This window comes from Cyclopterus lumpus, chromosome 10, assembly GCF_009769545.1.
Source record: "Cyclopterus lumpus isolate fCycLum1 chromosome 10, fCycLum1.pri, whole genome shotgun sequence".
Taxonomy (NCBI): Eukaryota; Metazoa; Chordata; class Actinopteri; order Perciformes; family Cyclopteridae; genus Cyclopterus; species Cyclopterus lumpus.
This window is the reverse complement of record NC_046975.1, coordinates 23,158,538-23,184,999: the sequence shown is the minus strand read 5'-3', so window position 1 is coordinate 23,184,999 and position 26,462 is coordinate 23,158,538. Positions and strand designations below refer to the sequence as shown.

The 26,462-nt window shown below is 43.5% G+C and overlaps 1 protein-coding gene across 1 annotated transcript in view; it reads left to right on the top strand.

The window, feature by feature from the left end:
- Positions 1–26,462, top strand: part of htr4 (5-hydroxytryptamine receptor 4) — a 114,979-nt gene that overhangs the window by 70,605 nt on the left and 17,912 nt on the right. The window contains exons 5-6 of the mRNA XM_034543601.1: positions 7,768–7,921; positions 11,890–12,449. Of these exons, the coding sequence (XP_034399492.1) occupies positions 7,768–7,921; positions 11,890–12,449 (714 nt within the window). The remainder of the gene's footprint in view (positions 1–7,767; positions 7,922–11,889; positions 12,450–26,462) is intronic.

Here is a 26,462-nt window from a genome sequence, read left to right as displayed (position 1 = left end):
TTGGAGATGATTGGAGACAATTGGGGACAATTGGAGACAATTGGAGACTATTGGTGACTATTGGTGACTATTGGAGACGATTGGAGACGATTGGAGACTATTGGGGACTATTGGAGACTATTGGGGACGATTGGAGACAATTGGAGACTATTGGTGACTATTGAAACTATTGGAGACGATTGGAGACGATTGGAGACTATTGGGGACGATTGGAGACGATTGGAGACTATTGGGGACTATTGGTGACTATTGGAGACTATTGGAGACTATTGGTGACTATTGGGGACTATTGGGGACTATTGGTGACTATTGGAGACGATTGGAGACTATTGGGGACTATTGGTGACTATTGGTGACTATTGGAGACTATTGGGGACTATTGGAGACTATTGGGGACTATTGGAGACTATTGGGGACTATTGGAGACTATTGGGGACTATTAGGGACTATTGGAGTGGGCGACATCCATCTCATTGACATTGACTGCGTATTCTTTTAGGCGTGCAACAGATCACAAAACTCACAGTTCATATCGTATCACGGTCACAGATCAGATTAGCAGGAAAAAAGGAAAGAAATGTAACTTTCAACAATGCAGATGTCGATTGAATCGATGAACTTTACTGATCGTGTTGGTTGCTTTCGTTGTTGTTGTTGTTGTAGCAGCTGGTATACAAAGATGCAGACTATGTTCTTTAACCCCCCCCCTCCACCATCCTGAAGAATCATTTCAACCGCCCCAAAGACCACCCATAGTGGTTATTAGGATAAAAACACACAATTAAAATGATGAGGAAATACATGGCAACAGTGATTTTGATTATGTATTACAGACTGCTCAGAGCTAGTTTTAAGAAGTTAACAGAACAAAGGGTCAGGAGTAGAAAGGAAACAATTGATAACGTTGGGAAGTATTGCTATTTTAGAAGGTGTTCGAGTGTGTAGCTTTACCTCAGCAACCTTCATGAAGGTGCTCCTCGTGAAGCCTTTATGAAGGTGTTCCTCAAGGATCCGTCCAGGGCTCCAATGAATCATTTACTTACTTTACTTATTTCAACCCAAACCTTCTTTTACTGAAACTTAGTAGTTCTGTTGCCTCAAACACAGTAAATAGTAACTCTTAGTTCACATTAACCACATTTTTAATCTTATCGGACCACCCTGAAAGATGGGGCTAGAGTGGCACCCGTTTAAAAGTGACACAAAGGAAAAAAACAGGAAAATACCGTCTTTCAAAACCTCCCCTTTGTTATTGACCTAAAAAAAAGTGATTTTCTAATGTAATTTCAGTTGCCTCCAATAGAGAAAGACATACACACACTGCGAGTTCTCCATGTCAGGAAATCAATATCGTATTAATTATGAGATTGTTCCACCAACGATCGATACCAGCGCTGTGCTGGACTGACTCACAGCTCAACATTCAGTTCGAGGAGCTCCTGGTGACAAAACCGAGTGAAACGATGATGGAACAAAACAATCCCTTCCAACATGTTTATGCTTTTGGAGGAAGAGCAGAGGTGAACCTCAGGAAAGGCTGCTGATGTCATGTGTTGCTTCCAGCATTCTGAATCAAAAACACAAAAAAAAGAGCAAAACAAGAAAATAACCGACCAGGGAAGAAGAAAACAACCCCCCCCCACCCCCCTCCCTCCCCCGATATATTATTATAATGAAGCTCTAAAAGGAAGCATCTGTCGACCGCATCACTGGAGGAGAAAAAGGGAATAAACACAGGAGGAAACAATGAGCAACCTTTTTAAATGCACAACGTGGTAGAATTTAGATGGAAAAACAAAAGGGGAAAAAGAAGAAAAAAAAGCCATTTTATTTATTTCGTACTGCTTGTCAAATGCGGTCACTGCGTGTAGGAAACCAGGTCCCGACCCAACGAAAGGGAACACTCCGCTGAGCCGTCGACGGAGCGTTACGGAAACACGACGTGGCGTAAACATCAACGGCCGCCGCGGCGTGCACACGAGGTTCGGCCTATTATAGCGTTCGGAGCAGCAGATTTTAATGGTTTTTAGATGTTGAGGAAATTCACACAGTCCAATTGCCTACTAATATATTTTTTTTTACCAGACTATTTCATATTTTACGAGACAGGAGCAACGGGATTAAACCAACCGGCCTTGTGATTATAGTTTATTTGGTTTGTGTCACTTCCAATTAAATGTGGTAAGTAGCCCATTGTGACTCGTTTACGGACTCAAACTTTAGCACTTGATTTGTGACCTAAACATTTTTTTTACCGGTCCTTGTAGCCTTTGGTTGCGTTCCAGCTTCACTGTTTGCATATTAAGCCTCGGCTCTAATAACCGCTATCAATTAACTGGGTCGTTTTAACCACGGGGCGATGGACACCCATTCATTTGATTTATTTAATGTTGTTTTACCGCGTCACAGCTGGTACAGTGGTGGACTCGTCTCTTTAAACTCACTTTCCTTCATTAAATCCTCGTTGTTCTTCATCTGGTGAAGTTTTTTCCGTCTCTATCAAATATTGACTTTGGCTCATCTCAGCAGGAAAAGCACACGTTACCCGTGACGATAACCACGGCTCAGGTGTCCCGGTCAGGGGAGGTCAGAGGTCACAGAAGCAGAGAGAGAGAGAGAGAGAGAGAGAGAGAGAAAGAAACTTGGCAGAAAGACAACGCGAGCTTCGGAGAAAGAAATGGAAAAGAGGAGAAAAGAAGGGGAAATGGAGAAGAGGAACAAGAGAGAAAGTGAGAGAACATCGGAAGTGAGTGAACAGCTGCTGCATGAACGCGTCTCATTCACCCACCGTCAGCTGAGGAGGCTGAAAGGAGGCGGAACGGAAATGAATCAAGACTAAAAATACCAGGACCGCTGGAGGAGGATGCTCCAACACAAAGAGACCCCCAGACGGAGAGGTGGAGCTACACAAAGGGTTTAATTATCATTGGATGAACTCTTCTGTGTTACAGCCTGATGTCGAACCAAAGAACTTTGTTTCTGTATAACTATTTAAATGTATTAAATCAAATATGCGACACATTAGAACAACCGTTTTTTTTGAAGTGGATTTCATACAACAATTTCATACAAACATTTCTATTTGTTTTAAATAAAGCCACAGTTTATGTCTGGATTGCCTGAAAAAGTGGACAGGATGTTCATTGCCAAGTTTTTTGTTGAGTCACCCCGGCACAACGGCTGGATTCTCACGAGATCACGAGATCACGAGATCATGTGATCGTGCAAAATCGCACACAAGAATCCATCTCGTCAGGCTTCAAGTAATCCTTTTGTCTCCGGACCTCCAGGAAGAGCGCCGAACTTTAAAAAAAAAATGTATATAAACATACATCCTGGCATATACAAGTGGTCCAGGTCGGTCACGTGTGGCCCAACAATACTTCTCCCCATTGACTTACATTGGGAAAGAGGAGTGTATATATTTTTTTCTCCAGGTAAATCAACTTACTAGTACCAACAAGTGAATAGCCCTTTTTAAAAATGTATTTGCATTGCAGTTTAATGTGCAAGGACAACGCAAACCAATCCACAGTAAAACTGGAGCCAGAGAGGCTCATCAAGGCACGTCAGATTAACTTTGTGAATGCAGGGTGACTTTTACTGTGTGATAAAAAAGCTTTATGTAGAAAAAGAACAGAGAAAAGAGATCAACGTTGGGAGGGAGTCGACATTACAGCACAGCGGTTGTGTGAAGGACTCTGGGATCAGTGCAGCGAGTGAGCGTAGAGACCCCAGGGAGATGTCCTCCAGCATGGCCTCCCTTCTCTTTGATGCTTTTATTTAGCATTTCACTCTCGGGACTCGACCGCCTCTCGTATCGCCGCGACTAAAAAAAACCCCGTCCACGTCGATTAAAGTCTTCTGAAAGGGGAAAAGGGGCCTCGGCTGTTTACTCGGCGTCATGAAGTACATGACACGTGTCCCCCGGAGATCACCTTTTTGACCCCGTTTCTCGGGTTCTTAATTACTTACGCCGACATCCGGAGCGCCGCTGCTCGCGTCGTTGATTGCTCTCCAGCTGGTTTTGATCCGGGCGACATTTTGATGTCGCGGGTGACACACAAGCTGTTCTTAAATGTGTCTGAAGTAATCCCGGAGAATATAAACTAACTTCTTTCCCCCCTTTAGACTTATTTCATTTGTCTGTCCCGTCCTGACCGTAAACTCCCGTGGTCTTTGATCGGCTCCTCTCGGCTGTGAACGGAGCCGATAGGCTGAGCTCAGAGTGCCGAGGTCAGCGTTCATTAGCTGATTGGCTTCACGGACTCTTATTTTTCTGAATATCTCAGCACATTTTCTGAGTTTTTTTATGATCTCTGTTAAAATAACCCAGATGTCAAGACTAAAGCGTCAACATTTCCATCGGGGGGTTGCAGAATCCGCAATAAGTTGGAGTTTTCCCCGTTGACGGTGCAGGTGAATGTCTCGTGTGATTAGTTTATTCTATTTGTACAAAAGCAGCTTTGTTTGGGCGGTGAAGACCGAACCCAGTGTCGCCCCGCGGCCGCCCCGTGTGAGCGCGGTACGCGTTCTCAGAAGAAGAAGAAAAAAAGGACGGCGTCCGTATAAATAATGTCTGAATAAAAAATGTCAGAAATAAACAGAGAGAAAATGTTTTTTTGTAGATCAAAAAGGAAACGGGCCGTTCAAAAGTGCTCGCGGTCGGGACACGCCGTCATTCGACCGCGTTTACGTCTGCTTCTAATCTTCCCCAGGTTCGTGTGTGTGTGTGTGTGTGTGTGTGTGTGTGTGCGCCTTTGTGCATCTACCCATACTATTGGCTCTTTGGAAGTATTTAAGTTTCTGTGTGTGTGTGTGTGTGTCCATACGGTGCTTTTGTGCACGTTTGTTGCCCACGTTTCCATTCACACCCCCCCCCCCCCCCCCCCCCAGGAGTCTCCAACACAAAGTATGAATCCTTTGCATTTCTATTCAGACGACGCTAAGGACACTTTGTGTTGGAGACTCCGGGGGGAGGATTGTGTCGCTCGGGCCTCTCTCACTCTTAAAGAATCCATTTGCAACCTTTCGACACGTCTGTTTTGGTCGATTCAAAACCAAAAAGGGCCCTCTTGACCTTTTTTTCTTGTTTCTTAATGCCACATGCAGACCACACACAGTACACACAGCCTCTGCAAATTACCGGTGGCTGTGAAATGCCACGCACCACGAGTAAGGTAATGAGGTAGGACCGGAGCAGGGGGGGAGGCAGCCGAATATCAACAGACACTGACGGCGGGGATGAAGTGGATTAGCTTTAATACCGTTGCTGCAGAGCAGGCAACCCTCTGAGGAAAAGAGAGGGTCATGCACACTCAGCTATGGATTGTCAATTTAATGAGCATTCTCGTGATGAATCAAGTATTCGAATTAGCGTATTAAAGATGTACTAATTACCTTTTTTGGAGTATAAAGAGCGAGAAGGTCTGCAAAAGGTACGAGATTCTATGGCGTGTAGTTTATGCATAACTTCCAGACATCTCTCGTACTTATTTAAACCCAAGCCAAGTAGCCAATCTAGATTGTTTTGGTGCGAGTTGCAGAGATTATCTCGAGTAAGCCTGCTCATAATTTCTGAAAAGAGACTGTTGGATGTTGAGTTCTTAAAAAAATAAAAAATAAAAAAGTTTGGTCCTTTGAGCTCGATCTTGAATTATATTCAGGAGGAGGCCGACACCTCCACTGCCGGTAGCTCCGACAACTAGCAACTCACAAACAATCTGACTTAATGAAGAACAATGCAGGACAGCTTTTGTTTTGAATGCTTTTAAAGCAAAACTGTGAGGTTAAAGAGGCAAAAAGAGGGAATATTTATCTGTAAGTCGGTCGTTTAGAGAGACTAATGCACCACGTCAAGCCCCCAGGTGGTTTCCAGGTGTTTTCACTTATGGTGCCTGATTAGACCAACGGAGTGAACAGAATGTACTTGATTGACAGCTCCCTCCAGCTCCTCTTAGTTTAGTCGTCTGTGTTTGGATGAGACAATTTATATTGTTGTAAGTACCGACTTTCTTGTTGAAAAAATTATATAAAAGTGTATTAGGCCGGGCAATTCCAATTGCTTTACATAATGCATTAAAAACATCATGAATATATTCAAACTAAACAATTGCGTTATAGAAAAAGTGAAAGTAATACAACACTTAAAACGATTTCCTCACTTTCCTAAAATGTCCTCACTGTGTAGGATAAAAACTGTTGGTCCTCATTATGTCACATGTAAACACACACACACACACACACACACACACAACCATTGATCAGGCCAGTTAAAATGACAGGAATTGCAACACTAAGCAATGCAGCATCTGTCATGTGCCCTTTTTTTTTTTAGAATAATCTCTCTCTCTCTCTCTCTCTCACTCATTCTGTTTTTTTATCCTCTACTTCTTCTTTTCTTCTTTTCTATTCCTAATTTCCTCTTCCTCTTTTCCCCTTGCTTCTCTTTTTTTTGTCTTTTTTTTATTTCCTCTCTTCCTTTATATCTCTTCTTCCTCTCTCTCCCCCCCCCCCCCCCCCCCCCCCTCCCTCATTCACAGCATTTCTCTCTCACCAGTGCCATTCCATTCATGCGGTTCAGAGCCAGCGTCGTCTCGGTGCTATCGCCGCCCGACAGCATGCTTCCTGCTGCATTGTTTGGTATCACGCACACACACACTTGGACACACACAGATATACACTTGCTAGTGTGTGTGTGTGTGTGTGTGTGTGTTGGTCAGGCAGTAAGTTACACAGTGAATTAGATCGGATACAAAGAGAAATAAGAGTTTAAGAAGTGCTCCTAATCCCGCTGTAATGGATCGCTGGAAACGAGCAGAATCCGGTTTGTTTCGCTCTCTTTTCAAAAAGGCCGATCGTTCGGAGACTAAGCTGCTCGGCTCGTGAGCATCAAAGTGGTGACAAACATTTGGAGAGCGTGGACAATAGGAGAGACAGATCTGGGGCGGAGGGGATTGTTGACGTCGAGACGTTCTTCAAAAGGGAAGAGTCCACGTAGACAGAATACATTTCGGGGGCATCGAAAGCGTCTCCAACGGCAACGCTGCAGCCAACGGCCGACCGGCAGTTCACTGAGTGACGGTTCTACGAAGAGACGTGAAACTTTACCTCTTTTCATCATTGACTTTGTAGCTGAGGATGACAGAAGTGCTGATTGTTGGAAAGGTGGAGGTTAGAAGAGGAGAAGATAGGCAGAGATAATTGATGAGAGATGGATTGGGGGGGGGGGGGGCGTTAATGCTTAGTTGTTGGTGCTTAGCATATTTTTACAAATGCACCGGCAGCAAACACTCGCTCCCGTCGTGCCAAAAGCGCTCGTTAAAAAAGAAAAGAGGGGCCGAGTGACAGCAGAAAACTGGTATTTCATGCAGTCACTCCTCATTTGTCTGTCCGCTTGCAGATTTTAGTGGCAAAGAATTCAATTTCATAAACAAGTTATCTTTTATTCATAACTCGTGTGTTTTATTAGTCATTTCAGTTTGACAGCTCAAGGCATGATGTCGGTATAATACATTTTAAAAAAAGAAACACCTGCGTAGCCGGGAGGGACGGTAATATTATACTTTGTTATCTCAGAGATTATTTGAGTGTTTCTTCTCTGACTATTTCCCTTCTCTGGCTTTGTATTATTTGTACTTTTTTAACCATTTCATGTCCCTAACATGCCATCCTACTTGACTGCGTGAACAAGTCGAAAAGGTTCTCTATGGTCTGCATATGGCGTGGTAATTCTGGATGCATGGATTGGTTTCCCCTTCTCTGCAGGTACTACGCTATCTGCTGCCAGCCTCTGGTCTACCGGAACAAAATGACGCCCATGCGAGTGGCTCTGATGATCGGCGGCTGCTGGGTTATCCCCGCCTTCATCTCCTTCCTGCCCATCATGCAGGGCTGGAACAGCATCGGCATCGACCACCTGGTGAGACCCTCGGTGGGGTGGGGGGGGGGGGGATTCACCAAGCAGCCGGCGTTGGTTTTCTATATATATACGGGGACGGAGGTTAAAAATATAGTTTAAAAATGAAAGTTCGAGAGCAGTCAAAATAAATTCTTTGCCTGAGGAGTTTTGCATTGTTTTCACGAGACGGAAAACGCTTCCCGCGTTGCCGCGGCAACGGCATCAAAACACGTCGGACGGGGGGGGGGGCGCCAGCTGACACGGAAGCCGAGCTCTTTTTCTTCAGGGTCTTGTGCAAGTGAGGTTTGTTGAGATGAGAGTGAATAGTCTGCTTTAAGAGAGCTTCATCCGGATCAATGTGATGAGTTCAGGACCAACAGCAGCTTCTGTTTCTTCTGCATCGTGTTGAGGGCGTTAAGCTCGGATCCCAAAGAGGTCCGTAGGGATGAGATCACGAGGCGCTGCTCATTGATTGGGTCCATATGGTAACTTAAAGTGAGCGTTTGCCTCCGAACTCTTTGTTTATTCGTTAGTATTTTTCATTAAATGTCATCACTTCTCAAGACTCGCTTTTCTTTTTGTCTCTTTGGTTGATTTAATATCTGTTTTGTAACTTTTTTTGTCTATTTTGTTGTTTTTCTGGTTCTTCGCCATCCTCGCTGTTTGTTATCTTTTAATTTGAAGGAGTTTTAAAAATGCAAATATGAAAAACATCTTTCTTACAAGATAAAGAAGGAACAAATTCTCCCCCAAAAAATATGAACATGATATAAAAATTGCCTGACCGTGAATATGTGCAGTATGCGATAACTGGGTTACATTTCATAACTGAACATTTGAGAGGTTTTTGTGTAAATTTGTGAATGAAAAGTTGAAAGAGAGAGAGAGAGACAGACTCTCCCCAGCCACCGTTAAACTCGCTCGCCCTTCTGCCTTTATCTGAACGCCAGCAAAAGTTACTGCCTGTCACCGGGAGGACTGGCTGGCTCGTCTTTGGCAGTGACACACACACACACACACACACACACACACACACACACACACACACACACACACACACAAATAGGTTTACAGCAGTCTGCTCTCTTTGGGTCCAATTAGAGCCGTTAATATTCTGAGCAAACGATCGGTTTCTGGCTCAAAAAAACTGAACAAAACCACCGGAGCTCCGGAGCCCACTGGAGCCGCAGGTTCAAGTCCCGCCGCCGTCTATTGGTGACCGGCGCCTGCTGTCTCGGTGGCTCCGATTGGTCAGGGGTCAGGGGTCAGGGTCTTTGGGCACTTTCAGTACAACTTTGAGGCTAATCGTTTACTTTTCACGACATTTATTTAATCATATTGGTCACAGGAAACCCGGCATTACATCTATGAACACATGAATGCATCTATAATTAATAAATATTATGAATGATTCTGAAATGGGTGATCCTGCATAATAAGTATTTTTGCTTTTATTTATTTTTGTGAGCATGTTTTTATGCTAATACTTTTGCACTTTGATCTAACGTATCATAAATAATAATACAAAAATTATAATAAAAAAATAATGACGTCGTCACCTTTAAAATTGGATTGCTATGAAATAAGTAATGCAGCCAGGGAAAGAAATATACACTAATATTTGATCAACTAAAGAAATCTTAGTCTATTAAGACCAAAAATGACGGCGCTGTCCTTCAGAAATAAAAATACTTCTTTTAATTACGGAGCTTTTGCTAAATTGATTATGAAGCGATATTTCTCTCTTTGGATTCACAGGATTTTTTTACATCAGTGTGACGAAGAGTGGATTAATCAAAAGCAGACATCATAATCTATTAATCTCTTAATTTAATTTAGATGTCACGATTTAAAATGACACACTGGTTAAAGACCTTATGATGGTTACAGTTACTGTCTTATCGTATTCTTTTACAGCTTTTTATTTAGCTTGCCTTAATATCATATAATATTACATCATGCTGTTTTTAGTATTTTCAGAGAAACACATTAGCGAGTTTATTTGCACAATATGCAGATGATGTATAGACCGACGCCTTTCTTTGTACAATTACGACAATTTACTGTTTGTCACACACAATAAAAACTCAAATGGTCCGAATAAAGACATGTTCTCAATATATGTGGATAGAAACATACATGTAAGTTATTCAAACTGATGAAAACAAAACTTTAATAGCATAAATGAATGGTCTTCTCCTTTTTAATCATACAATAACTTCTTCAGCAATCAAAATGTGGATAAAAAATGACAGTTGACTTTAATAAGTTATAATTTAACAAAAGACTGGAGCTTCCAGAGATGATTCCCAAAAATGCTTTTTTTTCCATCGCTCAAAAGATTTAAGACATTTGAGACTGAGCGACAATTGCATGAAGTATAGATAAAAATAGATATTTATTTCCCCCTATTTACACTATCTGTATCCTTTTATCATGTGCATTCCTGCAGCAGTGGACGTAACCTCGACGTAGAAATGTCACCCCATTCATAAAAGATAACCTCCGTCTACACGCCAGGCTTTTCATGCAGGGATACCAATGGATACCTGTGTTGTTCATCTCGTTGCCCTGAGCCGAAGTCCCCCACCCCCCACAGAGATGAGACGATAGTGGAGGAAAGAAAAACTGTGATGGGATGTCGGTGTGATTAATGGAGATGTGGAGAGCCTCCTGAGGAGAGCACGGGGATCTTTAAGTGGGATGCCGTGGAGTCTGGAGGTGTTTTCAAGTCGTAGCGTCGTGAGGCTACTCCAGCTCTCAGTGAATCAGACGGGACTTCATGTGATTGAGTCTTTTGTGTGATTGGACACCGATCTGCTTCAGGACAACTTTGTTTTAATTCTATCAAAGCATGAAATGAGACATTTGAATAATCCTCCTATGTCAGCTGAGAACAAGATAATGTTGCTACGGAGGGCAGACTTTGAATACATTGTAATACTTGGCAGCGGGTACTTCAATGACTGGCAAAGGTCCTCTGCCAAAAGGCCTCTGGCAAAGGTCCTCTGGCAAAGGTCCTCTGGCAAAGGTCCTCTGCCAAAAGGCCTCTGGCAAAGGTCCTCTGGCAAAGGGCCTCTGCCAAAGGTCCTCTGGCAAAGGTCCTCTGCCAAAGGGCCTCTGGCAAAGGTCATCTGCCAAAGGGCCTCTGGCAAAGGTCCTCTGCCAAAGGGCCTGTGGTAAAAGGTCCTCTGCCAAAGGTCCTCTGCCAAAGGGCCTCTGGCAAAGGTCCTCTGCCAAAGGGCCTGTGGTAAAAGGTCCTCTGCCAAAGGTCCTCTGCCAAAAGGCCTCTGGCAAAGGTCCTCTGCCAAAGGTCCTCTGGCAAAGGTCCTCTACCAAAGGTCCTCTGCCAAAGGGCCTCTGGCAAAGGTCCTCTGGCAAAGGTCCTTTGGCAAAGGGCCTCTGGCAAAGGTCCTCTGCCAAAGGGCCTCTGGCAAAGGTCCTCTGCCAAAGGGCCTCTGGCAAAGGTCATCTGCCAAAGGGCCTCTGGCAAAGGTCCTCTGGCAAAGAGCCTGTGGTAAAAGGGCCTCTGGCAAAGGTCCTCTGCCAAAGGGCCTCTGGCAAAGGTCCTCTGCCAAAGGGCCTGTGGTAAAAGGGCCTCTGGCAAACAGCCTCTGGCGGTCGTTTTCCAATCGTGAGATCGGCGGTTCGATCCTTGTGGATGTCAAAGTGTCCTTGGCCTTGACACTGAACCCCTAATGGCTACCGCGGCGCCTGTGAATGTGGATTTATTTAGAGATGATTGGGCGGCACCTTGCACGGTGGCTCCTCTGCCATCAGTGTATGAATGACTAGAAAGGTGCCATTGACCACGCTGTCGTTTACAAGCTAATTGTAAGCTAATAAGACAATAGCCCATTTGTTCCCAGACTGCATTTCTGCCTCTTTTGGCCTCTTTTATGATGGTTAGTTTGAGCTGAAAATGCTAAAACGTTGTTTCACCGTTGCTCCGTCTGACCGGCGCCTCTCACGTGACTTCTTTTCACCAGATCGAAGAGCGGCGCCACAGCGAGGGCAGCAACTCCACGTCCTGCGTCTTCATGGTGAACAAGCCGTACGCCCTCACCTGCTCCGTGGTGGCCTTCTACATCCCGCTGGTCCTCATGGTGCTGGCCTACCAGAGGATCTACGTCACGGCCCGCGCACACGCCTTGCAGATCAGCATGCTGCAGCGGGCGGGCGGAGCCGGCACGGACTCCGCCGACCACCAGCGCAACCACCGCATGCGAACTGAGACCAAGGCGGCAAAGACGCTGTGCATCATCATGGGTTGCTTCTGCCTCTGCTGGGCGCCGTTCTTCATCACCAACGTGGTAGACCCCTTTATAGACTACACAGTGCCGGACAAGCTGTGGGTGGCCTGCCTGTGGCTGGGCTACATCAACTCCATGCTGAACCCCATCCTCTACGCCTTCCTCAACAAGTCCTTCCGCCGTGCCTTCCTCATCATCCTGTGCTGTGGGAGGAAGAGGTACCGCAGGTCGTCCATCCTGGGGTCAGGCGCTCCCTGCACCGCCACCCAGATCAACGGCTCCACACACGTACTCAAGTAAGTCCTCAGAGTCCGGGGCTCCGCCTCCAGGGTTTACGAGCATTGTGCAAGAAAAAAAAGAAAAAGTAAATAGTAGTTCTTGTTTTACGCTCAGAATATCTATTTATGTAGCGAAATCATGTTGTCATGTGTTGTTTTTTTGTTTGTTTTGTGTTGCTTTTATGTCACACAATTGGGTTCAAAGTAAAATATCGTACAACACACAAAGAACGACGTGGGGAATTAGAATATTTGGAGAAAATGTTTTATCTCTCTCAAAGAATTACCACTTTCTTCTGGAAATCTTTGCATTCTTTAAGCCCGGCTCAAAGCATTTTTGCTAATAGATCTTCACCCTTGCAATTCCTATTTTTGTCTACGTAAACCGTGACTTTCTATAATGTTCTTATCATGGATATTCCCGTAGTCATCTCACAGAATACAGACGGGAGCCATTAATCCTCCATCTGCCCCGCGTACAGTAGACATACTGCAGACATCTATTTAATAATGTGCAGCGGGTCAAATGGCACGTAGCGACGGGGCATTGTGATACAAAATCATTTATTTTTGGGGATGACTTTATCTCCGTGAAAACCCTCCCTGTCTGGACTCATTATTCTAAACACAGAACCCGTGTTTCACGGAGATAAAGAGTCGGACCTATAATGTCTATAATCTCCATGTATTTCCCTCCACGTCCGGATAGGACGATCTTATCGGTGTTCAATAACGATGAACGGAGCGGCTTATTTTTTAATAGAATCCTTGTTATTGCTCCGAAGGTTGAAATAATCATGCACATGGAACATTATATCTAGTGTAACGCAGTATGTAGTGTGTATATAGTTGAAATGTGTGAAATGTATATGCTACATTCGCCATTGGACAGACATGGTGATGCACACACACACACACACACACACACACACACACACACACACACACACACACACAGGACCAATCCCATTATCTCCCTCACGAGATAATAATTATAATTAGAAAGGAATAAGCCAGTTAACAGACACACTGTCGCTGAACAGATGACACGCTGCCATAAGTACTCAGACGATGCATTCGCTTTGGCACAGCGACTCGATGTGTCACATCAATACGAACGTAAAGCAGAGCTTGAACCAATTTGCTGAGCGGCTAAAGCACATAAACAGCACATGGTCTAACTGTGAGAAACGCCTTTTCATTTATTTAGCGTAGACACTTTTAGAGGCTTTTTTAATCTACCAAAATAAAACAGTCTGACTGTTTTGTTTCCTGTATTCCTCCCGCTCACGTTAGCCCCCCAGTAGCGCTCCATCTTTATTCGGATATCTTCGAGTCCTTTATGCCCGTTAAGTAAAAACCGACTTCCATCGCTGGAGACGGTTGAAGCGTTTGGAGGTTCGTCTCGATCTTTTCGAGACAAAAAAAGTTCATCGCCGCTCAGGAATCGAACGTCCGAACCTCTGGATTTAAATGGTGTGCAACCAGTCTGAGAGTATTTCAGCATCTCAACGTCATCTCTTGCTTCCTCTGACCCAAAAATGTAACATCACTGCAATGAAACAACTCGTTATGCTAATTGTTACACCAGAACCACAGAGTTTGTACTTGTACGGAGTGTCCTCCAGAAGACGAACATTCATAATGGCCGGCAGCCTTTTCAGTGGGAATCCGTCACTTTTTCCGTAACCTTTATACTTTTCTACAAAGGTCTGTTTTTTTTCGTACTACTTTCTCATCCAGAGCACCCGATAAAAGGTCAGAGACGACATTCCACACACCTGCAAATGAGGTTTCCTCCTCACGCAGAGAACAGGGTGTAATGAATTAAACAATTTTCCTTTTTTTTTTAAGGACGGCTATATATGTCTACTTCTGTAAAGACGAAATGTAGTGATCTGGCAGAAATGTTCTGGAATAGCGAGACCTTAGAAAAATACATGAGTGGTATTACGAAATCCTTTGAGACTCGTGTTGGAGCTCCAGGAAAAAGCTTTTGTTTTAAAATGTGATTTGACTCTCGACTTCTGCCGAAATAACCGCTGACACCCTGAGATGTCGTGGCCGCTGGAGCTCCTCTTAGATCAACGCGTGCGTTACATCAACGCGGGATTAATGTTCGCTCTGCCGACCGTCGGCGAGACATTTTCAATCCCGCTCTGACATTTTCTGGACAACCTCCAGAGAGTTGTTACTGTGGATTGAGAGGAAGCTATTAATGTGAGCCCCGGTCCATATGGAAGTCATCTGTACACTCATTATGTTACTGAGAAGTAAGTACTGCGGAAATAAAAGGACATTTATTCACAGAGGAATAGATACACCAGGAAGTTGTGATATTTTCAGAGGTTGTCTGTGTTATTAATCCTTAATTCTGCCAACTAGATTCAACCAAAGTCAGTCGTGATCTAATAACAGGCCTGTGTCAGTGGCATCTTCTTCCAGGATGAGACTATATTGAATAAAAAGATTAACCACACTGTTGTACAGTATGTGTAGAAATACATGTTGTTAATACAAATAAACATTGTAAACACGAGTGCATGGCCTCGATCGGTAGCTCTAAGTCTTCTTTAATACAGTATGATGTTCATTTAGTAAAGCATGGTTTACTTTAGGGGCTTGCCTGCATAATGTGTTATATGCTATTCAAGACCCAATTCATGAGGAGGGTCATCTTGCTGCTCTGCGTCGTCTGACGGACTCGACTGACATCATTTTACTTTTAAACGTATTAAAAGTATTAAATTATGAATCTATTAGCTTTTCTATTCGAACTCTGAAGCCATTTGAACACCCAGGAGTGAGAAAAACAAAAGATATGCGTAGTAATTCATAAATTGCAGCACCGCAGCGTCAATACAGCTCTCTGCAGGCGTAACGTTGGACTCTAATGGCCTTCACGCCCACTCGTCGCCGCCATTAGCTGCTTTACCAGCAAATGTGACACCACGTTTTACACAATCAGAGTCATTACGAGTTGGGATTCCTTTCCATCGACATTTCTGAATGTTATTGCTTACTACTGAAATAATTGACGTTTTTGCTTCATATCGGTACATGAATCATTCACTACACATTTCCCTGCACACTCGTTCATTATATCGCTCATTATAGAGTATATATAGTATATATATATATATATATATATATATATATAGTGTGCTATTCATAGGAACTCCACAGTGCGCTGACACCTGTGGATATTAGAGGTTTGTGGCTCTCAGCTGATGGGCATCCTTTGGGGGTCCGCTCATATGTTGGGTCTAAACACATGTGCAAAATCCTTTTTATCCAAAGTGCACAGGAACACCCGTTACTTAGCAACCAAAACCTGCACACCACGATGACGATGACGAAGATATATATATATATATATATATATATATATATATATATATATATATATATATATATATATATATATATATATATATATATAAAGAAAAGCTTACTCACACACGCGATTGGAACAAATTCTGTGCTTGGAAAAAGATAAACCAAGATTAAAAAAATAGAAACACAAAATAACCACTAAGGATATAGGATATAGCCGGTCTTGTGCGTCTACGTCTTGGCTTTTGGCCGTCGCCAATGGTTGCATGTTTCGCCAAATTGTTTTTTTGCAGTGACCATATTTGCACGTCTCTGGTCCAGCACACAATGCTTTATGGTCTAAATGGACCATCATGTACTAAATTGTATTGAAGATGACTTGAAGACCATAAACTCGTGTTTACAATGTTTACTGAGGGAATAAATCAAGAGAGAAGTAGAGTCATGTATATAGACTTCTACCAGAGGATTGCTTGAGCACCTCGTGTTTACACCCCAACATAAACACACCCGTCTGCCTGTTCTTTACAAGGAAACCCACAGAGACTCACCGGCCTGATGCTTTTTTTAAATAAATATCTTGGAATCATCCCAGATTTGAATCTATCATCTAATAAAAATGTATCCGGCACTATTAAATTCAACCCGGGTACCTTTTTAGGCAGAACGACCATTCATCACAACGGAGGCAGCCATTTACCCACATAACACACTGTTTTACCAGCTGGTCACAAGCAACTCAGACCATTAGCTTTCACCATTGCAATATAGTTCAAAAGTATAATTCCAAACCTTTTTGCAGATGCTTCTCTCGTCTTTAAGGTTTCGACACGGGCTGGAAACCTCCCACGCCGAATCGGTTCATAATGCAGAAGGCGGAGCAAATTTGGCCATTTATATACTTCTAAGTCACATTTATTCGTTGCTGGAATGACTTCAGATGCACAAAGTATCCGGAAATGTTGTTATGCATCATCTAAATACTATATATAGTATAAAGACCTAAAGACATTACTTTGGCTAGAAGAAATCGATGTCGTCCGGCTCTCTGCCGGTCCGGGTTCATTTAAAGCACCAACTGATAGACAGTGGAACCAGGGATGAGTGAGGTAATCAGATTGTGGTAATCAGCAGTTTGTCGTTTGTGTTGTCTCCATCAACAGCTGTGGAGCTGCAGAAGTCACATGTCAATCAAAACAGCATGGGGGGGGGGGTGGGGGGGGGTCATGATGGCGTCTTCCATTTAATTCCTCTCTTTTATGCGTCTCTCTTTCTGTAATTTGCTTTTCATGAACTGTATAAAAGTTGAATCGCTTTACTTTGAAAGGTTGCAACCTCTTTTTTTTGGCGTGTTGTAAATTGAACCGATTTCATTGCTTAGTGTGACTGATATCAAGAGATAAGGCATTATTTCACAATATGAAGGCAAAGCCACAAAGCAAACGGAAAAACATAATTCACGAATCTGTAAACGATGGAGAGACAATCACCCGGCACACGCTCACAAGCCAAAGAGTAAACGTGCGTTAAGACGATGTTTCAGTTATGGATTATGATCGTATCGGAGATACACGAGCTCCATTAGAAGTCGACGCAATGACTTTGGTCCAGATAAAAGATGTAAAATAAAGAGAACGGTGTGGGCTTTGTCCACTTAGGAGACTGGGAAGTGTCCGTACTAGTGCCCTATCTTTTATGTCTTACAGTTCTATTTGATTGCATGTGACCAACATCTCTCTCTCTAAGCTTTATTACCTCACCATTTTTAAAACGTGTACATCATTAATACTCGTTACCACGACATTTTACTCACAGGTTAATTGCTGACACAAAAAAAACCCAGTTTAGTCCAAAAGTACTTCACCTGTGATGTTGTAAATAATCCATCAGTACATATAAACTGTGTGTGGAAGCTCAATTAATTTAAACCAGGAAGTAGGTCTACGAAGAACAGGTGTTGGGGGTAATTTATCCAGTAAATCCTATAATGATAATAATAATAATAATAAAGTAATTCGTGCTCACTGTGTCTTCCAACGAGAGCACGAGTGATAAGGACGGATCGTTTTATTTGCGTGTTTTTTTATTGCCGTTGGTGTTCGCGGTCTCGCCGTCGCGGCGCGAGATCGAGTGTCTCATCACGAAGTCGCAGTCACGGCACATTTGATCAATTCAAACTCAAATTTTCGATCGTGTGCCGTTATTAAAAACCCATCAGGCTGATTGACACGTCACGTAATGTAACGCCGTGTGACGATACGACTGTACGCCTCCCTGGACAAATGTACAGGAGACGTCCATTCATCTTCCACATTATTATTACATGTTTATTTCTGGGACTTAATGGAGCATAATATGCTAGCATGAATTAGGTGAAAGGCATGCTGGGAGGAAGCACAGACTGTATGTAAGGAGTGGACGCGGTCGTCGTGACGACGGCTTCCATTAGTTTGTGGACTGATGTTTCGAAAGCCTCGAGTTCGATAATTTGTAATTGCAACCGATGAACGGAAGTGACCATATTTGGAATGAGGAGGAGTGACGTAGAGACCTGTCAATCACCTTGTAGACCCGCCCCTAAAGCATCCCCTGCTTTATGGTCTGTTTGACCATAATTTACTAAATGAACATCGCGCTGTATTGAAGAAGACTTGAAACTAGAGATTGAGACCATAAATTCATGTTTATAATGTTTACTGAGGGAATAAATCAAGAGAAGTAGAGTCATTTATATAGACTTCTATACAACCAGAGGAGTCGCCCCCTGGTGGTCAGGAGAGAGAATGCAGCTTTAACACATGAAGCATAGACTTCTATACAACCAGAGGAGTCGCCCCCTGGTGGTCAGGAGAGAGAATGCAGCTTTAACACATGAAGCATAGACTTCTATACAACCAGAGGAGTCGCCCCCTGGTGGCCAGGAGAGAGAATGCAGCTTTAACACATGAAACATAGACTTCTATACAACCAGAGGAGTCGCCCCCTGGTGGTCAGTATAGAGCTTTAACACATAAAGCATAGACTTCTATACAACCAGAGGAGTCGCCCCCTGGTGGTCAGTATAGAGCTTTAACACATGAAGCATAGACTTTTATACAACCAGAGGAGTCGCCCCCTGGTGGTCAGTATAGAGCTTTAACACATGAAGCATACACTTCTATACAACCAGAGGAGTCGCCCCCTGGTGGTCAGGAGAGAGAATGCAGCTTTAACACATGAAACATAGACTTCTATACAACCAGAAGAGTCGCCCCCTGGTGGTCAGTATAGAGCTTTAACACATGAAGCATAGACTTCTATACAACCAGAGGAGTCGCCCCCTGGTGGTCAGTATAGAGCTTTAACACATGAAGCATATACTTCTATACAACCAGAGGAGTCACTCCCTGGTGGTGAGTATAGAGCTTTAACACATGAAGCATACACTTCTATACAACCAGAGGAGTCGCCCCCTGGTGGTCAGTATAGAGCTTTAACACATGAAGCATACACTTCTATACAACCAGAGGAGTCGCCCCCTGGTGGTCAGGAGAGAGAATGCAGCTTTAACACATGAAACATAGACTTCTATACAACCAGAAGAGTCGCCCCCTGGTGGTCAGTATAGAGCTTTAACACATGAAGCATAGACTTCTATACAACCAGAGGAGTCGCCCCCTGGTGGTCAGTATAGAGCTTTAACACATGAAGCATGGACTTCTATACAACCAGAGGAGTCGCCCCCTGGTGGTCAGTATAGAGCTTTAACACATGAAGCATACACTTCTATACAACCAGAGGAGTCGCCCCCTGGTGGTCAGGAGAGAGAATGCAGCTTTAACACATGAAACATAGACTTCTATACAACCAGAAGAGTCGCCCCCTGGTGGTCAGTATAGAGCTTTAACACATGAAGCATAGACTTCTATACAACCAGAGGAGTCGCCCCCTGGTGGTCAGTATAGAGCTTTAACACATGAAGCATAGACTTCTATACAACCAGAGGAGTCACCCCCTGGTGGTCAGTATAGAGCTATAACACATGAAGCATGGACTTCTATACAACCAGAGGAGTCGCCCCCTGGTGGTCAGTATAGAGCTTTAACACATGAAGCATACACTTCTATACAACCAGAGGAGTCGCCCCCTGGTGGTCAGGAGAGAGAATGCAGCTTTAACACATGAAACATAGACTTCTATACAACCAGAGGAGTCGCCCCCTGGTGGTCAGTATAGAGCTTTAACACATGAAGCATAGACTTCTATACAACCAGAGGAGTCGCCCCCTGGTGGTCCCTGATTTTAAATCTGTGCACCATCTCAGTGCAGGAGGCGTGTACACTTGAAGTCCTTTGACACATGAACACGAGGTCGATGCCCAATAAAAAAAGGCGCAGAGTAAATGTCTTTATCTCCATTTTATGACCGAGGTGAAGCAGAGTGTGCTGATCTCTGACCAGTCCTTAATCCCATAGACTCTCTCTGCGCTCTTTGCCAAGCTGTGGCGGCTTCGGCTGCGCGGACCCCGTTCAGTGTGACCTTTCTCTCCCACGGCGCCGTTACAGCGAGGCCATTCAGCGCCGCCGAGGTCGTCGGCTCGGGGTAGTAACGGCTTTTTAAAATGCCATGGGGGTTTTTCTATCGGCTCCGCCTTTTAGATACAGTAGGAGCCCCGGAGCGAGGCCCGAGCGGGAGATTAACGCGTCGTGAGTCACACACACACACACACACACACAAAATACACCTGAACACACGCCACTCAATTTACACCCGACCGCTGCTGCTGCATTCTGGGAAAACGGTTCCGGTTATAGAACAGATTGGATATTGTTCCCGTTTGACCCCCCCCCCCTCCCCGCCGGTGGCCTGTGTTTCTCAGCTAATCATTGGCTGCGGAGGTGTCGGGTGTCACTCTCTCTCTCTCTCTCCCCCCCCCCTCGAGGGCAGTAACCATGACTCACTTTCGGCCCACAAACGTGGGTGTTGAGGCCCATTGTCGCGGGTTCTTTTGTACGACTGTGAGGTGTGATTGACGCAGCTGGAGAGTCCAAATAAAAAAAGAAGCAATGAATGTGTTCCACGACAAAGAAAGCCATTCCAGATGAGAGACGTGAAAAACACTGAACCTCGTACCGAGAGGCATCGCGACCACAATGTGAAATAATACACCCGAGAGATGATCCGTTCACGTGTATAATCTGTATCTGTATTATCTGGATGCAGCAGCAGGTCAAAAGGTCGCGCACTGGAGCCTTATGATAATATGACAGACGTGTTCACAGCAGCACGTCTCAGGAAAGTGTCTCCACGTTTTAGTTGAAAGCGTTCAATCGGAAATATGTTCAACGAGTCTGAAAACGTCTCATTATCATCTGATACCGCCCAGTATCTGGATGGGCAAGTTAATAGCATTATATATATATATATATATATATATATATATATAATGCTATTAATATCGTATTAATCTTATTAATATCCATCTTGTTTTTTTTTATGTTCATTCTATATCAAATTTCATTTTCTGTAATGTGCTTTGAAAGTTGCTATAAAGGTGCTATAAATATATATAATATATATATATATATATAATATATATATTATATATTTATAGCAGCATAGGTGCTATATAAATATATATATATATATATTTATAGCACCTTTCAAAGCACTATATTTGATATAGAATGAACATTGGAACATGGGGAGTTTTTCCTGATCTGATGTGAGGTCAAAGGTCAGGGATGTCGTACGTGTACAGATTGTAAAGCCCTCTGAGGCAAATTTGTAATTTGTGATATTGGGCTATACAAAATAAACTGAATTAAATTGAATTGAACATTCAAAAGAATAAGATGGATATTAATAAGATTAATAAGATATTAATAGCATTATATATATGTATGTATATATATATATATATAAGATTGAGATACAAAAATAAGATTCAAACTTTTAATACATGTTTCATCTCAACCGTTAAAATTGTTTTTTTGGGTGGAAATCGACATCTTTGCTCGGGGGGGTCGCCGCGGTAACGAGCTCATCACTCATTGCACCGCCCCGCGAGTCAAAGTGACGAGCGACTCACAGCGAAGCTCACGTTAGTGTTTAATGGAAAAAAGAAAAGGTATAAGTTATGCAACTTCTGCACAACTTTATCCCCACACTGAGACTCCCTGGTTTCTAGAGAGAGAGAGAGAGAGAGAGAGGATATTAGGATATCAGGATATTACAAAATATTGATGTCAGCCTTGTAAATCCCTAAATATTGAGGAAATGAAGAGGCAGCAACTTTAATTAATGATTTTCTTTTTAAAAAGCTAATTTAAAATGTGCTTACAGCGTAAAGCCTCTCATAACAGGACGCCGGGGGGGGATTCAGGACCGCTGCTGGACTGTTGACTCAATCTTTTTGGGGGGTTACCATGGCAACAGAAAACCTACACGACGCTGTGCAGTAAAAACTAAACGTGCAGAATAAAAAATACACACAGAGGATCATTCATTCCTTATTATTAAAGACTTGACCTAAATGCACAATAAATAGGACCCTTATCTTCTTCTTTTTAATTCGAGGTAATCATGAAACACACCTGTGAATACATTGTAGTGGTTACCTGTGAGGAGGCCGCTGTTCATGAGTGAAACCACAAAATACAGACTTGTTTTAAGTTACGCAGTAAGCCAGGTCGCCGTGGTTACGTAACATCCTGAGTTATTTAACGCTGGAGGGGTACGTAGTGTGTGTTATTTGGGTATGTAGTGTGTGTTATTTGGGTATGTAGTGTGTGTTATTTGGGTATGTAGTGTGTGTTATTTGGGTACGTAGTGTGTGTGTTATTTGGGTACGTAGTGTGTGTGTTATTTGGGTGCGTAGTGTGTGTTATTTAACTCGTAGTGTGTGTTATTTAACACGTAGTGTGCGTTATTTGGGTATTTAGTGTGTGTTATTTGGGTACGTAGTGTGTGTGTTATTTGGGTGCGTGGTGTGTGTTATTTAACTCGTAGTGTGTGTTATTTGGGTACGTAGTGTGTGTTATTTAACACGTAGTGTGTGTTATTTAACTCGTAGTGTGTGTTATTTAACTCGTAGTGTGTGTTATTTAACTCGTAGTGTGTGTTATTTAACACGTAGTGTGTGTTATTTAACGCGTAGTGTGTGTTATTTAACTCGTAGTGTGTGTTATTTAACTCGTAGTGTGTGTTATTTAACTCGTAGTGTGTGTTATTTAACACGTAGTGTGTGTTATTCAACGCGTAGTGTGTGTTATTTAACTCGTAGTGTGTGTTATTTAACTCGTAGTGTGTGTTATTTAACTCGTAGTGTGTGTTATTTGGGTACGTAGTGTGTGTGTTATTTGGGTGCGTAGTGTGTGTTATTTAACTCGTAGTGTGTGTTATTTGGGTACGTAGTGTGTGTTATTTAACACGTAGTGTGTGTTATTTAACTCGTAGTGTGTGTTATTTAACTCGTAGTGTGTGTTATTTAACACGTAGTGTGTGTTATTTAACGCGTAGTGTGTGTTATTTAACTCGTAGTGTATGTTATTTAACACGTAGTGTGTGTTATTTAACTCGTAGTGTGTGTTATTTAACACGTAGTGTGTGTTATTTAACGCGTAGTGTGTGTTATTTAACGCGTAGTGTGTGTTATTTAACGCGTAGTGTGTGTTATTTAACTCGTAGTGTGTGTTATTTAACTCGTAGTGTGTGTTATTTAACTCGTAGTGTGTGTTATTTAACACGTAGTGTATGTTATTTAACTCGTAGTGTATGTTATTTAACTCGTAGTGTATGTTATTTAACTCGTAGTGTGTGTTATTTAACTCGTAGTGTGTGTTATTTAACGCGTAGTGTGTGTTATTTAACTCGTAGTGTGTGTTATTTAACACGTAGTGTATGTTATTTAACTCGTAGTGTATGTTATTTAACTCGTAGTGTGTGTTATTTAACTCGTAGTGTATGTTATTTAACTCGTAGTGTATGTTATTTAACTCGTAGTGTGTGTTATTTAACTCGTAGTGTGTGTTATTTAACGCGTAGTGTGTGTTATTTAACACGTAGTGTGTGTTTTTTTGGGTAAATCATTTTTCTCTCAGATCAAAGGTCTTTGAGCTGTTTGGATGATTTACAGGATGAATATGATGAATCAGCCCGTTACCGGTGGCCCAGCAGAGCACGACACTTAATATACCTTCATTCTCCAAGGCATGTCAACACACACACACGCACGCACGCACGCACGCACACACACACACACACACACACACAGCTGAGTGTTTATAGCCTATTGGAGTCATATATCGGAAGCCTGTCGGTGCCCAGAGAACGAACTTTGATCAAGAGGAGAGGAGAGGAGAGTGTGTGAGGGAAGGCAAGGAGGAGACGAGAGGCAGAAGGAAGGAGGAGACGAGAGAAAGAGAAGAAAAAGGGGGAAGAGAGGAGAGGAGGCAAGAGGAGAGGACGCGTGAAAGAAAAACGATATATAAGAGCAGAGGGAAGACGATGAAGGAAGGGGAGAGGGAGAAGGAAGGGGAGAGACAAAGGAGAGGAAGAAAAGAAGGATAGGAAAGAAAGGAGATAGAAGTAGGAGAGAAGAAGACAGGGAAAATGAAAGAAGAAAAGGGGGTAAGAAGAAGATGGGAGAGAACATAAGGGAAGAGGAGAGACAGCAGGACAGGAAAGAAAGATGGAGTTAGGAAGAAGGAAATAGGAGAAGGGGATAGAGAATGAGATGGATGGAGGGAAAGGACAAGAGTGTAAAAACAAAAGGGGAAGAAGAGGAGATGGAGTGCGGAAAAAAAGGGGTGAGGAGAGATGAGAGGCAGGGTAAGGAGATAGAGAGGGGTGAATAAAAAACAGGCGACGGGGAAAGGAAACGAGGAGGAGACGAGAAGGAGAGGAGAAAGTACGAGGTAAAAATAACAACCCAACATTGGTCCCTCTCCGTATTTATTCTGGATCTTTCCGTCTCCAGTCTCATAAACGACAGCGAGAGTATTTTTGAAGCTCAGACTTAATCGTCCACCTCCATCACCGCCGGTGCGACGTGTCTCTTGTTTTTGTTTTTCAGCTGATCTGCAAGAAAAGAAACACACTCGGGGAATAAAGTGATGCAGAAATAAATCACCTTTTCAAATAGAGACGCGCTGAGTTCTCCTGCACGATGCTCAATGTGTTTCTATGGAAGCGTCGTTGTGTGAACGTCTTTCTCTCTCTTGCACACAACGTGTGTGTGTGTGTGTGTGTGTGTGTGTGTGTGTGTGTGTGTGTGGAAATGACGTGAAAACACACACTTTCCCTCCGAGCGCTCTGCGCTTCAGTTACAACGCTAATTGTCTCCTCGCATGGAAATCAATTTGCCACTTTTAAGCATCTGGATGGAAAAACATCCATTAGAAGAGAGAGAAAAGATTGATTTCCACTTTGATAGGTGCAGCTTGAATGTGTTAGTTTATTAAGACACGTGGAGGATAAAAAGCAGAAGATATTAATATATTATAGACCTTAAAGTATATATGAATAGTTTATTATATTATTAAACAAACAGGACTTTCCTTGACGTCCAACCCCAATGAACTCCCTGGTTTCTGTATTTTAGAGACTCTTAAAGTGGGCGGGACATATGCAGTTATAAATCTGCTACTTCAGCACCATGGACAGCACCGCACCGATATGAGGGCGTGGATTAAAGATCAATGAGTCGGGTCGAACACACACACGTCTTCACCTGAACAACCTGTGGGCTACTAATGTGACGATGGGGCTGGTTTGAGGCTCCGCCCCTCACATCGGAGCTCCTCCTTTAAGACGATGAACACAACGCAACGCAACATTGGAAGTATGAGCTCAAAGATTAAATAAATGCCAGTAGGTTTTACTTTTTTACAAGGAATTTGTCGAATGAATGCTTTTTCTATTCTCTCTCTCTCTCTCTGGAGGTTTCAAGCCCTCCGATAGTCGGAGGAGTTTCAGGGGCGTAAATACGGTGAATTTACATCCGTCTTCCAACTTTAATTCTCTCCCAGCGTTTTGTTTTCACTTTTCATCAAAGTTAAAACTGTGACCGTGTTCGGTCGCACGTAGCTCCGCCCTCTTCTGTCACTTCTGGTTGCAAATAACCAAGATGGCCGCCGCTTTGACGTCAGATGAGACATTTGGGGGACTCTCTGTAGGAATGTTGGGTAGACCCCCCCTGTAGGGTTTACTGTGAGTGGATGTTTCCTCCTTCTGTGGAAGCTCCTCTCAGCTCCTCTCAGCTCCTGTCGGCTCCTCTCAGCTCCTCTCAGCTCCTGTCGGCTCCTCTCAGCTCCTGTCGGCTCCTTTCGGCTCCTCTCGGCTCCTCTCAGCTCCTCTCAGCTCCTCTCAGCTCCTCTCGTCTCCTCTCAGCTCCTCTCGGCTCCTCTCGGCTCCTCTCAGCTCCTCTCAGCTCCTCTCAGCTCCTGTCGGCTCCTCTCAGCTCCTCTCGTCTCCTCTCAGCTCCTCTCGGCTCCTGTCGGCTCCTCTCGGCTCCTCTCGGCTCCTGTCGGCTCCTCTCGGCTCCTCTCGGCTCCTGTCGGCTCCTCTCGGCTCCTCTCGGCTCCTCTCGGCTCCTCTCAGCTCCTCTCAGCTCCTGTCGGCTCCTCTCAGCTCCTCTCGTCTCCTCTCAGCTCCTCTCGGCTCCTGTCGGCTCCTCTCAGCTCCTCTCAGCTCCTGTCGGCTCCTCTCAGCTCC